Source organism: Grammomys surdaster, unplaced genomic scaffold (genome assembly GCF_004785775.1).
Source record: "Grammomys surdaster isolate TR1022 unplaced genomic scaffold, NIH_TR_1.0 166, whole genome shotgun sequence".
Classification (NCBI taxonomy): domain Eukaryota; kingdom Metazoa; phylum Chordata; class Mammalia; order Rodentia; family Muridae; genus Grammomys; species Grammomys surdaster.
This window is the reverse complement of record NW_021604614.1, coordinates 6,592,602-6,609,294: the sequence shown is the minus strand read 5'-3', so window position 1 is coordinate 6,609,294 and position 16,693 is coordinate 6,592,602. Positions and strand designations below refer to the sequence as shown.

Genomic DNA, 16,693 nt, shown 5'->3' with positions numbered 1-16,693 from the left:
CTGCCTCTGCCTCTCAAGTGCTGGGATTAAAGGCGTGCGCCACCACCACCTGGCTGATGTTTCTATTTCTTAAAGTCTTTGCTGTCTCACTTTTCAGTTTAGCTTCTGTCATTGTATCTTCAGATTTGGCATTTTTAAAAAAAGATTTATTTATTTTTGTATATGGATGTTTTGTCTGGTGTACATTTTTATATCAGAAGAAGGTACTGAATCCCACGGGACTACAGTTACAGACAGTAGTGAACTCCCATGTGGGTACTGGGAATTGAACTCAGCACCTCTGAAAGAACAGCCAGTGCTCTTAACTGCTGAGCCTTCTCTTCAGCCCACCAGATTTGACAATATTTTGTTTGTTTGTTTGTTTTCAAAACAGGGTTTCTCTGTGTAGCCCTGGCTGTCCTGGAACTTACTTTATAGATCAGGTTGGTGTGGAACTCAGAAATCCACCTGCCTCTGCCTCCCAAGCGCTCGGATTAGAGGCGTGTGTCACTACCCCCTGGCTTAGATTTGGCAATCTTTTTATGTCCAATGTCTTAGTTACTTTTCTGTTGCTGTGAATAGGCAGCATGATCACGGGAACTTAGAAAGAGTTTATTTGGCTTTCAGTTTCAGAGTGGAGTCCTTGACTGTCATGGTGGGAAGGGCATGGCGGCGGCAGCAGGCAGGTGTGGCACAGGAGCAGGACCTGAGAGCTTACAGCCTTATCCACAAATGTCCACACACTTTTGTTGGGCATAAAGAATAAAATTCCTTTTGTAGGAAAGTTGATCCTGGAGATGATTCTAGTAAGCCCGGCTCAGAAGGACACATGACACTTCTCTTTCATCTGTGGACTCTATATTGTATATGATAAACAGCATCATTGTGTGAGCCTCTGGGGGACATTTCTCATTCAGACTGCCACATGCACTCTAGTTGTTGAATGCAGTGTGTTTCTGGGCAAGGTCTTCATCAACTTTAGTTGTCAGCTTGACACAGCTGTCACCTAAGAAGGAAGTCTCAATTGTAAAATTGCCTGGGTCAGGTTGGCCTGTCGGCATATCTGCGGGGAATTGTCTTGAGTGTTAACTGATGTAGGAGGGAGCAGCCCACTGTGGGCGGCACCATCCCTTGAGCACTGGTCCTAGACTGTGTACAAAAGTTAAGGGAGGGGTAGCCTGTAAGTGACCCATCAAGCAGTGTCCCCCATGCTTACCTCCCTCCCTCGAATTTCCTCAGTCATAGACTGTGACCTGAAAGTATGAGACAGATAGCCCTGTGCTCCCGTAAGTTGCTTTTGGGCTGAGTGTTTCAACAGAGTAAGAGGAAGGAGCAGGTTTGCCTGGGACGATGCTCAGACCTTAGGATTTACTACTGAGATGGGCCTTGAGACTGCTGAGCTCCTGGAAGCCAGAAGCCTCCCCACAAGACAATGGCTTAGTTCATTGTTTGAGTTTCTGTCATTAAATCCATATGCATTTTATTGATTTGATTTTTTATGAGTTAGGCTCTTACTATGTAGCCCTGGGTAGAAACTCACTGTGTAGACTAGGCTAGCCTCAAGATCTGCCTCCTGAGTGCTGGGATTAAAGGCGCGCACCACCACACCCAGCATGGTTTTGTTGTTTGCCTTTTTTTGTTTGTTTGTTTTGTTTTTTGAGACAGGATCTCGTGTAATCCAGCCTGGCATCAAACTTCAGAATGTCCTTGACCTCTTGATGTTCCAGCCTGCATCTGCTGGGCACTGAGGCTGCAAGTCTTGCCTCAGTATGGATGTCATATTCTCATGGCCATTAGGTTGCTGGCTCACAGCCTCAACCTCAGTACTCTTAGAGGCCGAGGAAGGAAGACAGTGAGACCTAGCCACAAACCAAAACACAAAAGCTTTCTCAGCAACTTAAACCTTCAGGATTTTTGGCAACAGAGTTGTTGAATGCTACAACTTAGTAAAGAAGAGTGGTCTTGCTCAGTTTTGTTGTCACCTTGTGCTGTGAGACTTTGGGTTGATTTTTCTTTCTGTTGTCTGCTTCTCCATGTAGGGTACCAGTTGATTGGCAGCCACTCTGGTGTGAAGCTTTGCAGGTGGACAAAGGTATTTATTGGCTTTATTCAAATATTTCTGTTTTCTGCAACTTATTTATTTTATATGTGTGCGCACACGTGGCAGTCAGAGCTTCGCCTACAGGATGCAGTTCTCTCCTTCACCCTTGTGGGCTCTGGGGACCAAACTCAGGTCTTCAAGCTTGACAACAGAGCCTGTCCCCTGTGAGCCACTTTGATGGCTCCCTTAGGTTCTGAGCAGTGGTGTTGAGGTATACTTTACATGCAGTACATGGCTCACTTTAGCGTGTCGATAGCCAGCATCACAGTCTGACTTCAGGATCTCTCTCTAAAAAAAGGCCAGCATCCACATTCTTGGGTCTCCCCCAGCTCTCATGAGCCATTGATCTGCCTTTCATCTCCACATTAAGTGGCTCATTGTGCCTGCTTTCTGTCACTGGCCTGATGTTTCTGTGGCACAGCTGTTGGGCACCATGGATCTACATTTGATTCTTCACCATGGCTGATGGCATTGCGTGTCTCACCTTGTCTATTCATTGAGACATTGAGTAATGGACACTGGGCTGGCCTTGAACTCCTGATTCGCCTTCCTCTACTTCCCAAATGCTGGGATTACACACGCAGTACCATGCCCTGTTTGTGTGGTCTTGGGGCTTAAACCCAGGGCCTCATTCCTGCTGGATGGTCACTGTACCTCTCAGCTACATCCTAAGAAACTATTTAATCCTAACTCGTTCCTCTTCCTTCTTCCTAAGATACAAACATTCCAAGAGACTTTTGCTCTGAAACTTTCTGTTACTCCGTCTACTTTTGGTGGCAGTGTGCTCAGCCCTGCACATTAGTTAATGGCTTCCACATGTCATATTCCCCATGGTTCTCTTTTCCAGTCCAGTGACTTTCAGTGACGTCTGACTTGGTGTCTTCTGCATACAGCCAGTAATAAGCAGTGTCTTTTTTACCATCGTTAAATTCAATTTTCAGATAGTAAATCACATGCATAATTTTGAAAATTGGTGTTTCATCCAATCTGTAATGAAATGAATTATGTTAGATGTGTATTTCCATGTGGAATCCTGTGAGGCTTCAGTGGTGGATGCCTTGGTGAGGGGCCAGCTGCTGTGTCTAGATCTGCTGTCCCACTTCCTCCATGGCCGACTCCTCTTCCTCCTCCTCCTCCTCCTCCTCCTCCTCTTCTTCCTCCTCCTCTTCCTCCTCCTCATCTTCCTCTTACACATCTTCCTCTTCTTTCTTCTCTTCCTTTTTTCTCTTTCTATTCTTTCTTCTCTTAGCTCCTCCTCCCCCGCTCCCCTCTCCTCCTTATGTGTGGCGCTGAGCATCAAGCTGGAGTCTCACCTGTGCTAGGCAAGCATTTTATCACTGAGCCGCGCCCACAGCCCTCCCACTTTAAGTGGATACACGTTTAAATTTGAGAAAGATTGGAAGTTGCTCTGCATGGGAAACAGTGAGGTGCCAGGCTTATTTATATATGCTAAGACTAAGAGGGAAGCAGCCCTTAGCGAAGGAGGGCTTCATTCAAGTGAAGCAAGGGAGGAAGGAGGCTGCACACAACTCCCCAGACTCAGACCTCATTCATAACTCAGAATGGGGGTGGAGTCCTGAGAAGTCACTTGCTGGGGAGGTTGGCATGGAATGACACAGAAAATAGGCCTTATGTTTTGAAATGCCGTGACTCGTTAAGGCCCATGCTTTGTCTCTAATTTATTTACTTTAATTTTAATGTAAAGTGTGTGTGTGTTTGTGTGTGCATACATGAGTGTAGAAGAAAGCTGGAGTTCCAGGTGGTTGTGAGCTACCCGATGTGGGTGCTGGGAACTGAACTTGAGACTTCTGCAGGAGCGCCATGTGCTCGTCATCCCTCCAGCCCTGTTTCTAATCTGTAATAAGACTTGGAAGTGGTCCCCTTTAAGCCATTCCCACTGCACTAGGCCATGTATTGAAAACAGGAATACTAGGAAGGACTAGGCCAATGTGGACCGCAGACACAGCTTCAGAGCAAGTGATGGGCAACCCTAAAATGATCCAAACACATGATTACTACAGCTAGGTTTTTATTCAGTCACTTTACTCACGGGATTATTAGCAGTATATGTGTAGTTGCCAGTAATTTAAAATTATATTATAAAAATTATATAAATATAAATAATATAGAATAAGTATAAATATAAATAATATAAAAGTTATATTAATAAGAATTCTATAGGCAATTATTTTATCTTTCTTGACTGTTTTGGATATAAGGCCTTACTGTATAGCCCAGGCTGGCCTTGAATTTCTAGTCCCTTTGAGTCCTGAGATTATGGATGCACACCACCATGCTTGACGAAGCTACCCTGTGACTTTGAAGGTGACAGTGTCTTGTTCAGCAGTCTGAGTTTGTGCCAGGGTCTCATACTTTCCGTGTCCTGTCACCAGTGGCTTCTCGGTCTCCTCCCTGTGCTCTCTAGTTACACAGCTCAGCAGTTATACAGCTTTGCCTGTTCACTTGCCCAGGACAACAACTGGCAGCTACCACCCCGTCTCTTTTTATTATTCCCATATCTGTCTATAAACAAATATTCCCAAGGGCTGGCAAGCGGCTCAGTGTCTGAGGGTGCTTGTCACTGGATTTGACCATTCGTGTTCAGTAACCGTGACTCACAGGGTGCAAGGAGAGAACCAAGACTCACAAGAAGTCCTCCTGTATACAGAAGATGATGATGGTTTCCAGTAAAACATTTTGTCACTTAATCCAGCAGGGAAGCTACAGATATGTCGGTAGGGCTGTGGGTGTGGTTCAGTTAGTAGAGTACTTACTTGCCTTGCACGCTGGAAGCCTTGGCTTCTCTATCTCCAGCACTGGGTCAGCTGGTGGGGTCGTGTACACTCACAACTCCAGTACCCCTTAGAAGTGTTCAAGACCATCCTTGGCTACATAGAGTGTGAACCCATCCTGTTGTATGTAAGACCTTGTCTCAGACAGACAGACAGAGCTCCCATGGAGACTTCCTGAAGACAGGGTAGGCAAGGAAGCATGTGAAGCCCCAGGCAGCAGCAGCAGTTGTCACCTGAGTGAAGTTGTCTTGAGTGGCTGAGCAGTTGTGTGAAGGGTGAGTGACCTCTGTAATTCAGTGTCACATTAAGTCAGAGTTTGAGGCCCTGTGCTAGGTGGCAGGTCTCTGCACTGGGTGGGGACTGGGTCATGGATTGCTGCTCATTTGGAGCATGTGAGTTATCTGTGTGGTGGGGAAATCAGTTACAGTGACAGACCATAGAGCCGGGACTGTTGAGAGCCCCGAGCAAAATCAGCACTCTGGGTGTAGAGAGGGATGGAGAGGCGCTTGATGAGAGAAGCCAATGACCTGCCATCTTCTTCTGAACTTCCACGGCAGAGCTTATTTGGCTGAGAGATTATGAGCCTGGCTGGCATCTCCAAACATGCTGGTAGGGCTTGGCATCCTCCGCTGGGGGGTTTGGTGTTCTTTAGCCAGGAGGCGTGGCTCTGAGGTGTGCTGTGGAAGGAGGTGGTGAGAGGAGGGCAGCCGTCGGGCGTGGGGAGCATCACAGAATCCCGAAGTCTCAAGTCCTCCACCCAAAAGGAGATGGTGACGGAGACCGGAGACCGGCGCTAGCTGCCTCAGCCTCACAGAAAGGCATGCCTCCTTAGGCTCTACTCTCTCCTAGCTTGAAGGGGAGCCCCTCCACTGAGATAGGCAGGCCCAGTTCTCCTGACAAAGGGCACTGGCATTCTCACTAACATCAAATAGGGCATGCTGTCTTCCGTCTAGCTGGGCCTGGAATTCCTTCTCTGTCTGCAGATACCAGTCAACCAATTTCTGTGAGAAGAGACCATTCCCCCACAAGAACTTGGCCTGAGAAATGCTCTCCTTCCTTGCTGGCCTGACATTTTCTTTGCTAATTATACCATAGCAGTACCATGTTAACCAGGTAGCTCTTGTAGTCAGGGCAGCCCCTTTGTCCCTGTGAGGGCAGGAGTTTCATTTCTGTGGAGTATACAGGCCAGAGGGAGCCTTGCTATAGAAGCAGCCCAGGCTGAGGAGTCCACTGGCTTGACACCGTTGTCTTCCAGTGAACCAGCAGACACCAGGGGCCATTCAAGGTAAAGGTAATCTGTAAAGGCTAGGGCAGTTCTGTGGCTTCGGAAAGCCTGGCACAGGACCTGTCTCCCAGCTCAGCAAAGTAAAGTGGGGGGGAGGGGGGAAAGGTGTAGATCACTGGTTCTCAGCCTTCCTAATGCTGCAGCCCTTTACTGTATCTTCTCATGTTGTAATGAGAGCATAACAAACATAACATTTGGTTTTTGTTGCTACTTAATTGTAATTTTGCTGCTGTTATGAATCTTAATGTAAATATCTGATATGCAAGATATCTCATAGGTAGTCCCTGTGGGGTCACGACCCACAGGTTAAGAACTACTAGTCTAGACTTTCCTCCATGACACTGCAGAAAAATCACCTGTCACAGCAAGGACTTGAGAAAGTCGTAACTCGGATAGTAGAAGATAATCAGCTGCTGTCACCAGGATCGAACTGGGTGAATACTTTGAGCAGCTACAGCAATCAGTCATCAGTGATCTTCACACAAATGAAGGAATAAAATAGTCCAGAAAAAAGCAAGGTTCAAAACACAGCTGAGAAGCCCAATACAACAGAAAAACAGAATAACAGATAAAACAGCTTCCCCAGGGCTCAGCCGGCGGGCAGGGGTGGCAGCCTCTGTACTCTGACCCCAGCAGATCGTTGAGACAGTTTGCACCCAGGACCAGTCAATAGGATTTACCCCGTCCGAACCACAGAAATCAAAGTAGATTAGGAACAAAACAAAGAGAACTCAAAGTGGGGCCTCAGGGATTCGTGGACTAGTGAGATGCTCAGGCAGCATCTCCGCCTTTGCAGTGTCAGGATTGTACATGGGGCAGGATGGAACTGAGGCAGCATGGCTCTTACTGCTGACAGCGGGGTGCACACTGGGAAAAGCACAGACAGAACTTGGCTGTCAGTGTGTGCAGGTCAGGGGACAATTTGGAGGTGTTGGTTCACCTTTTACCTTGTGGGTCCCAGGGGTCAAACTCAGGTCAGCCAGTGCTTTTAGCCACTGAGTCATCATCTGCCCTATAATGCTGTCTTAGAAATGATGCCTTCGGGTGAAGGACTTGCCACATAAGCCTAGTGACCTGAATTCAGTCTCTGGGGCCCACGTAAGGGTGGGAGAAAGAGTCAGTTCCACAACGTTGTTTTCAGACCTTCACATGCTGTAGTCTGCCTGAGCCTGCACACACATCTCATACACAGTAATAATGAACAAGAAAACTAAAGCATGCAAACAAAGAAACAGTGCCTAGTGTTGAGTTTCTGTTACTCTGTTCAAATGATGGTGTGTTTCCTGCTTGTCACAGTCGATGCTGCGGGGGAGAGGAGGCTGCTACAAACACACTTTCTACGGCATCGAGAGCCATCGCTGCATGGAAGCCACCCCGAGCTTGGCGTGTGCGAATAAATGTGTCTTCTGCTGGCGGTGAGTGGAGGTGCACGGTGAGGTGACCAGATACTCAGCACTGCCCGCGGAGTGTGGACCAGTCTCCAGCAAAGTTTCAAGAAGAATGTCAGCCTACATAGCCCTATCATGAGTGTGCTGATAGAGTTCGTGCCTTAGGGTTTTATGCTGTGGTCAGACACCGTGACCAAGGCAGCTTTTATAAAGGACACCATTTAACTGGGGCTGGCTTACAGGTTCAGAGGCTCAGACCATTATCATCAAGGCGGGAGCATGGCAGGCAGACATGTGGCTGGAGAAGGAGCTAAGAGTGCTACATTTTGACCAGAAGGCAGGTAGGAGGGGCTGCTCCCCAAAGCTCTCTTCCATCCTTGGTGGATCTTGAGCACTAGGAGTCCTCAGAGGCCACCCCCAGTGACACATTTCCTCCAACAAGGCCACATCTCCTGATAGTGTCGCTCTCTGTGTGCCAGGCATTCAAACACAGGCGTCTATGGGGGCCAAGCCTATTTAAATCACCACAAATAGTGGTTGAACATTGTAACTAGGGGCTGGAGAATAACTCAGTGGTTAAGAGCACTTGCTGCTCTTAGGACTGAGTTTAGCTCCCAACTCTCACATCAGACAGTTCACAGTTGCCTGAAACTCCAGCTCAGAGGGATCTGATGCCCTCTTCTGGCCTCTGGAGTCATCTGCACATACATTTATATAACCACATATAGATAAACACAGGGAAAAAAAATGAGAGCTGAAGCAGTGAGGCCTGTGTGTGTTACATAGTCTAAGGAACACTGAAGGAAAAAGAAATAGCCAAAGAATAAGAAGTGCTGCAGATGTAGCTTAGTCGGTAGAGTGCTTGCCTTCATGCGTGAAGCCCTAGGTTCTATTCCCAACACTGCCTAAACCACATACAGTGGTCCACACCATAATTCTAGCACTGGGGATATGGGGCTAGAGGATTAGAAGCTAAAGGCTATCCTCAACTACATGGGGAATTTGAGGGCAGCTTGGCTATATGGGAGTCTGTCTCAAACCAAAAGACTGGAGTATAGAGAGAAGCCACACCCACTGTTGTTGAGAAACTCGAGTGCTTGGTGTAGGTTGTGGTTTCTAAATCTTGGGTGCTTCTGCTCCTCTTATGTGGTTTAGGAGTTATCAACTCACAGTGGAGATGCGCTGGCCAGAGGTCACTGACGTGTGTGTCTGTATTCAGTTTACATGACTAAAAGCAGAAAGAAGGAGCTGGAGGGAGGCTCAGCAGTTAGAAGCACTATTCCTTTTCAGAGGATCAGGGAAGCCGATGCCTCTTCTGAGCTCCTTGAGTACCTAGACATAGGTGCTCATATACCCACAGACATACCCATAAATAAATAATATGGTATTTTTTAAAAATCAGGTTCATTTGTTTGGTCAGCTTGTACCTGGAGTTGACTCTGAGGCAAGAGCCGAGCAGCCTGCTGATGGACCTCTCCACCTATCTCTGCCATGTGCCGTGACTCTGAGCTGTGGAGCTTTGTCGGGATAGCAGCTCTAACCGTATGCTGGACAAGCTAGTCACAGTAGACTCTGGGATGTCATAACAGGGGGCCTTAGCGCTCTGCACTGTGGTTACAGGCACCATACGAATCCTGTGGGCACTGAGTGGCGGTGGAAGATGGACCAGCCGGAACTGATCTTGAAGGAAGCCATTGAGAACCATCAGAACATGATTAAACAGTTCAAAGGTATTTGCCTGCTTGTTTATTTTATTTTCCTTGTTATGAGACAAAGTCTTGATATCTCAATCTGGCCTTGAACTTGCCTTGTACTGGAGGATGGCCTTGGACTTCTGATCTTTCTGCCTCTGTCTCTAGAGTACTGGCATTACGGGTGTTTATCACTGTGCCAGCTGGTCTTATTCTGTGGTGGGGATGGAAGCCAGGACCTCATACATGCCTACATGCTAGGCACACATTCCACCAGCTGAGCCACATCCTCTCTGAAAAGAAATTCCAGTACCCGCCAACAAAGCCTGGATCACAATGATGGAAGAATGGCCTCTGTAGGCATCAAGTTTTTGCAACCTACTTTTAATAAAGGTTCAACCTCTCCTCTAGCCCACCACCCAGCAGAGGTAGTGGAAGAGAAAAGTTCCTAGGATATGGGGGAAGTGGACCTGTTCAGCAATAGTTCTTTGGGGGCGAGCTTGATCTTCTTTGGCAGCAGTCCAGTCTCATAGCAAACACCAAATACGATTCAGCAGCTGCAGACCAGTCCTCTAGGCAGGCAGACACCAGCATGAACCAGCAGCTACAGTCCAGTCCTTTAAGCAAGCAGACATCAGGCAGCTGTCAATCCTGAAGAAACCGCCAGGCTCACCAACTGTCTTAAGGTGAGGCTGGAAGTTGCCACTGGAACCTCATAAGCAATTCTTGGTGAGTTTCTCTCGATGGCACTGTTATCACAAGTTGAGCTCAACAACACTATGCAAGGTGAATCAATACATGCAGGTCGTTAGCGAAGAATAGTGAGGTGAAACAAACCAAACTAAAGCTCAGTGCTCGTCTCCCACTGTCTGTGGGGTCATATGTATACCCCTTCATCCCAGGTCCTTTCACGTGTCGGCTCTATCCAAACATCCTTTCATCTCCGTCTGCTTCAAAAAAGCAGTCTTTCACATGTTTGCTTTAGCAAGACATCCTTTCACCCGTGATGTAACTAACTTACCAGAGACGGCCAGCAGAGCAGATCTGTGAGAGGTAAGGCAGTTTGGCTCAGAGTGACGCAGTAGCGGTGTTGGTTCAAACTTAAGGGAGTCAGACCCCGAGTAGTTGAGTAGTTTATTTTAGGCATATTTAAGCACAGCATAATTTGGAAAATATGTTTGCTGGTGATAATTAGCTCAATCCGTGTGCACAGCAAAGCTGCAGAAGTGGCTGTACGGAAACTCAGTAAAGTGCAGGCGACGTCTTCCATAGAGATGGAATCTATAGATTCGTCAAGGAGCTCATGAGATGGGTCTCGGGAGGATCCAGTGTGGCCTGGCCACAGGACGACACAGAGCTCACCAGGCTATTAACCATGGCTGTTCCCAACCTTCTGGGTGGAAGACAGGTGAAAGACGTCTCCCTTCGAAGAGACAAGTGTGTGTTTCACATTCCTGGTGTCTCCAGTGCCTATCTGTGGGCACAGGGACCTCCATGCCTCCTACACTACTGTGAATCTTGCTGTGTGGAAGCAAAACTGTGGCCCCTTTAGCTTTTATATTTCCATCAGATAGAAGAATTAACAATTCCAGCCAACGTTTGTTAGCACCCAGTGTGAGGTGCGCTGTCTGTACGTTTGTTCTGGGGACGTGTCCTGTTGTCTTGTCGTCATCGTTCCTAAATGCCTTTGCTGTGGCTTCTTGAGAGCATGAGATGCCTTCGTGAGTGGTCCTGATGCTTTAGTCTGTAGAGAGATGGGCTCAGTGGTTTAGAGTGTTCTCTTCCCAGCCCCCACTCGAGGTGGCTTACAACCTCATCACCACAGCGTGGTGATCTGGTGCTCTCTTCTGGCCTCTGCAGGTACTAACTACACTCATGTGCACATACCCCTTCTCTCCCAGACACATACCATACTCATAATTAAAGATAAGGTAGATATGGGGGCTCAAACCTTTAATCCCAGCACCCAGGAGGCAGAGGCAGGAGGATCTCTGCATTTAAAGGACAAGCTGATCTACATAGGGAATCTTTGCCTAAAAAACCTAACAAGGTAACTATATTGGTTAGTGAGGTGGGGTTGCCTCATTGCATTTGTGAATAAATGCCCCATGAAAAGTGCGGTGTTCTTAATAAGATGCCTTCGCATGGCCCACAGTGATGCGGCAGAAGCTAGTTTTCCAGTTCAGTTCTGCTGAATACTTAGATATATTTGGCTTCACTGGGAGCTCTGGCTCCAGACTTTACTGTGAGTCAGAGCCATCTGCGGCTGCTCAAACACCGACTGCTGCTCCTTCCCAGAGAGGAAGTCTAGCGAGCTGAGGCCTGTGACTGTACAGTTCTTTATTTTCTCGTCCTGCTTTCCTTCTTTTTCTTCTGTTTTTGAGATGAGGGTCTTACTGTGTAGCTCAGGCTGGCCTTGAACTGCTCCTCCTGCTTCAGCCTCCTGAGGCCTGGGATGACAGGTGTGAGCCTCCAGGGCTGGCAAATGTGTGCTTCTCACAGGATTCCAGGAATCTGCACTGTTGAACTTGGGTGTGCAGTTGATGAGAGCCTCCTGTAGACAGACGGGTTGAACTTGTGACATGATGGTTTTATGTAGTGACTTACTGTGCACATTGGTGAATTGTCCTGTATTGTTGGAGCCCACTAAGAAGGTGGCTCTAGAATCAGGGCTGCAGGTACTCCACCCCTTTCCAATGTCTCAGATGCAGCTCTTCCTAAGGTCAATGATATTTGGAGTTGATTGGAAGGCATCAGAATAGATTCATTGCTTGGGTGTCTGTCTGTCCTGACATCATCATAGCAGGAGACAGGGGATGTTGAATTTGAGATCCTGTTTTCATCAAACTGAAAAAAGAAGTGGGTGGGAAGGGACAGGGACAGAGAGAGAAAGAGAGAGTTCAACTTCCAGAACCCATATGAGAGATCTGGGCATGGGTGGCATGTGCATGCTGAGAAGACAGAGGCAGATGGATTCCTAGGGCTTGCTGCCAGCCAGCTTTGCTTCCTTGGTGATCTGCAGGCTGATGAGAGATCAGCAAGATGGATGGTACCTGAGGAGTAAGGACGCTGTCCTCTGGTGTCTACACTGGGCGTGCACATATACCAATACAAGCATATCTATACACCTGACATTGTGAAGTCTCCATCAAACATGTGTCATGGCTGTCACGCTCAGCCGTGGACCTGTATCATGAGAATGAAGAAGAAAATGTCTCATATTTGATTACCCCAACTTAAGACGTGGAGATCCTTGAGCCAGGCATGGTGAGGCTCACCTACAGTCCTGGTACTTAGGAGGCTGAGGCAGGAGAATAGTAAGTTCTAGCACATCTTGGGCTATGTAGTTTGACGCCATCTTGGATTTCACAGTGAGACCTTACCTTAAGCCACAAAAAAGAAATAAGGATATTGTATGTGGATTAGTGCATCGTTCATCGTGTGTGTGTGTGTGTGTGTGTGTGTGCCATTTGCTTTACTAAATGTTAGGCTGAATCCCGAAGCTCTGCTTTCTTTGGTGTCATTCTGTGAGTTTCTGTAAGTTTGCTCCTTAGTTTGTCTGATGACTGTTCTTGGGATGATTCAGGAGGAGGAAGCTGCTGCCCAGGATGAGGGAAATGGCCCAGAAGTTGCTTAGCAACAATGAAACCAGGAAAACTCGAAAGGGTTAAGATTTTGTGGATTGGATTGTGTGCGTGTGCATGTGTGATGTGTGTGCTTGCATTTTGTTTGTGCTTGTTTATATATCCATGTTGTGTGTGTGTGTGTGTGTGTATTTGTGTCTGTGTCTCTTTGTGTGTGCCGATTCCTGAAGCTGTCTCTCTAGAGCCCACATGTGAGCATTGCTTATTCATTTGGCTGCCTGACAAATGGCTCAGCTTCTTGTCTGACTTGGAATACCGGATGTACTTTTCCCTCACCATACTATCCCAGGGGTTTCTGTTGGTTATGTTGTTGGGTTCATTGCTTGTTTTGTCTCTGTTGTTCAGAGCTCCATTGCTCAGGCCTTACACTCAAAACTTCTCCCTGGGACACCTTGTTCCCCCATGCACGTATCCGATCAGCAAAACACCGCCCTGGTGATGCCTTGCAGTCAGCCTCAGCTGCAGCCCCCTTCACACTAGCTGCCTCCCCAGTCCCTCCTCAGTCCCTCCACAGTCACCATCTTGCTCCGTGTCACCAGCAAGCCTTCATTTTTTGCTTATTTGTTTTTATCTCCCTGTGTGCACGGGACTAGGGGGACAGGGTTGCATCAAAGTCTTATGTAGCCCAAGCTGGCCCCCCACTCACCATGCAGCTGAGGATAACCTTAAACTTGTGCTTCTTCTCCCTCCTCCTCCTGAATGCTAGGTTACAGGAATGCACCTCTATTCCTGTTAGCAGGCACTTGGCCAACTGAGGCACATCCTCAGCCCCTAACTTAATTCTTGTTCATGTTCGTCTTCTCCGTTCACCATGTTAAACATCAGGGGAGGAGAAGGCTGGAGCCCTGCCTGAGGATGCCAGACTGACCTCGTAGTAGAGTCAGAAGTTGAGCCCAGTGCTTCTCCCCCACTCCCCAAGGTCTAGCCAACATACCCTCGTCCCACATTCAGAGTTCGAGGCTGATTTTGCAGTTCAGGGTAAACCCACCCCTCTCTTCTGCTGCTCATGGGGAATTTAAAGCTAACCAGGACTGTTAGGCAGTGCTGGGTTGTCTTGGCAACACAGACTGAGTTTAAGGATCAAGTTTTATTTAAAACTTGGATTTGAGTTAAATCTTAGATTTCGATAATGCAAGGAAAAACTCACTCAGAAATACTGCTGGGAAACGCACATGCTGAGTGTCAGGCACAAAAAAGTGTCGTCTGTCAGTTTTAGGAGTTTAACCTGCTTCCCAGTCCTTAGATAGGGCAAGAGTGGTTTACTTGCATGTTTATATTTCCAAGTACATTTTAAGTTCTTTATTTTTGCTGGGACATTACTCTCTCTGTTTCTCTCTCTCTCTGTCTCTCTCTCTGTCTCTCTGTCTCTGTTTCTCCCTCTCTCTCTCTCTCTCTCTCTCTCTCTCTCTCTCTCTCTTTCTCTCTCTCTCTCTCTGTGTGTGTGTGACAGAGGGGGGGAGGGTTCAAAGCAGGATGGCTGCTGGGTGTCCTGCCCTATAATTGCCCCTCCTATTCTTTTAGACAGGGTCTCTTGAAGTCCCCAGCAATCCTCCTGTGACTATACCCATTGGTGCTTAGGGTTATGGAGGTTTGCATGGCCACGCCCAGCTTCATATCTGAGTGCTGAGATCTGAACCCAGGTCCTTCATGGTTATGAAGAGCTTTTGCCACCACACCATCATCCCTCTAGCCCCACCAACAAGGTTCAGGGCTAAAGAGATGGCCGAGTGGTTAAAACACTAACTGCTCTTGGAGAGGCCCCGGGATCTGTTCCCAGCACCCACAGGACAGCTCACTGTCCATTAACTCCAGCTCCAGGTGAGCTGGTGCCCTCTCCTGGTCTCCTTGGACACTGCACAAATGTGGTGCATGCAGGCAAACTACCCATACCTGTAAAATAAAATCATTATTTTAAAGAGAAGAGAATTAAGTTTTAAGGTGGGTGTGGTGGCCCACTCCTGTAATCTCAGCAGTGAGGGGGCTGAGACAGGAGGATTACTGAGAGTTTTGGGCTAGCTTGGGTCACAGACTGAGCTCCTGTTTCAAAAAATAAAAATAAGAAAGGGTTTTCCCTCTGAAACCAAAGCATCGTTAGAGGTCATGGAAGCATCGTTCTCTGCTTGTGCCTTGCTCTGAGGTTCTTCACTGCTCTCTCAGGCGTGCCCGGCCTCAAGGCGGAGCGATTTGAAGAGGGGATGGAGGTCAAGCACTGTGCCCTGTCGCTCGTGGGTGAGCCGATAATGTACCCAGAGATCAACGGGCTCTTGAAGCTGCTGCACCAGTGCGGGATCTCCAGCTTCCTGGTCACCAATGCTCAGTTCCCTGAGGCAATCAGGTAAGGCCACGGCATCGTCACTGCACTCCAGGGTCATTACTGTCTTGGAGACAGTGACCAGTGGAAGGCGGGCCTGACACTGCTCCAGAAGTCACTGTTTAGCTGAGGCTGGCCACCAGCTGGGTCCTGGGGACTAAACTCAGGTCATTAGTCTAGGCTTGCCTTTCCCTACTGAGCCTTCTTACACGCACGCCCTATATGATCATACTTCATTCAGAAATTTAAAATTAGAATGTGGCATCATGGTGTCTACACAGCTTTTGGACTTTATGACAGTGAGGGTTGGGTTTAAGGTTGTATTCCAACATATTCTCCTTTTCCATCATTCTAAGTAGTGATGGAGTTTATGGATTTTATGTGTATGTGCATCTGCTTATTTGCATATGTACCATGTATGCTGAGGCATCTTCAGAGGCCGGAAGAGGATATTGGCAGTTATGAGCCATTTGATAAAGGTTCTGGAAACCACCCCAGCTCCTCTGCCAGAGCAGCAAGTGCTCTTAATTGCTGAGCCATCTCCCCAGTCCCTGTAGAGCCTTCTTTATTGACATGTTATATGCAGAGATAGAGAGGAGGGGGTCAGGTCAGGCTGGGAGCCTTGTGACCTGTCTTGTTACAGAGGCCAGGTCTAGGCAGAAATACGATCCCTAGATCCTAGGAGATTTCTTCAGGGTCCCTGTGCTGCTGCTGTCCGGTCCTTTAGAGTGAGCTCTGTCATTCCTACAGACCTTCTTTCTTCTTTGTCTGCTTCTGGAGTGAGATCTGGAGACTTTCTTGACCTTGTGTCTCCGATACTTAACATAGCGTCACCTGTCAGAACTTGTGATTTCTGTGTGTAGTGGATGTGTATATGGTAGGTCTGACCTTTGGGAATTGCTGTCCATCATCCTAAGTGGTTACACATACAGGAAAAGGTCAGGCCAGTCTCTGCTGTGCTCAGGAAGGGTTATGACTGAGCACTGGGTGTCTGAGGCCATGCTAGATACGCAGTAGCTTTCAGGACAGTTCTTTTTACTTCCTTTGGTTTCTGAAGCAGGGGCTCACTTTATCCTAGGCTGCAGCACTGGGATTATAAAGAATTAAAATAATTAAATTGCATCTTGTGTGTTTCTTTGTATGTGTTTGCCATGTCATGTCTGTGATCTCCACAAAGGACAACTTTCGAGTCAATTCTCTTCTCCAGTGGGTGTAGGGACAAAACTTAGGTCATCAGGCTTGGTAGCAAGTGCTTTTACCCACTGAGTCATCTTAGAGGACCCCATAGTGTTGATAAACACTCCCAGTAGAAGTTGGATGTGGTGGTAAATCTGTAATCCTAGCACTGGGAAGACCAAGGCAGGAGGATGGTGGGTTTGAGAAAATCTCTACATAGCAAGTTTTAGATCAACCTGGTGAGAGCTGGACTCAGAAAAACAAAAGAAAAGAGCAACACACACACACACACACACACACACACACACACACACACACACACACAC

General features: G+C 47.6%; 1 protein-coding gene across 1 annotated transcript in view; it reads left to right on the top strand.

Annotated features, from left to right (window-relative positions):
* LOC114619990 (S-adenosyl-L-methionine-dependent tRNA 4-demethylwyosine synthase) overlaps window positions 1–16,693 on the top strand; it is a 75,596-nt gene that overhangs the window by 18,179 nt on the left and 40,724 nt on the right. Inside the window, exons 9-12 of the mRNA XM_028765944.1 lie at window positions 2,019–2,071; window positions 7,454–7,572; window positions 9,166–9,275; window positions 15,038–15,215. Of these exons, the coding sequence (XP_028621777.1) occupies window positions 2,019–2,071; window positions 7,454–7,572; window positions 9,166–9,275; window positions 15,038–15,215 (460 nt within the window). The remainder of the gene's footprint in view (window positions 1–2,018; window positions 2,072–7,453; window positions 7,573–9,165; window positions 9,276–15,037; window positions 15,216–16,693) is intronic.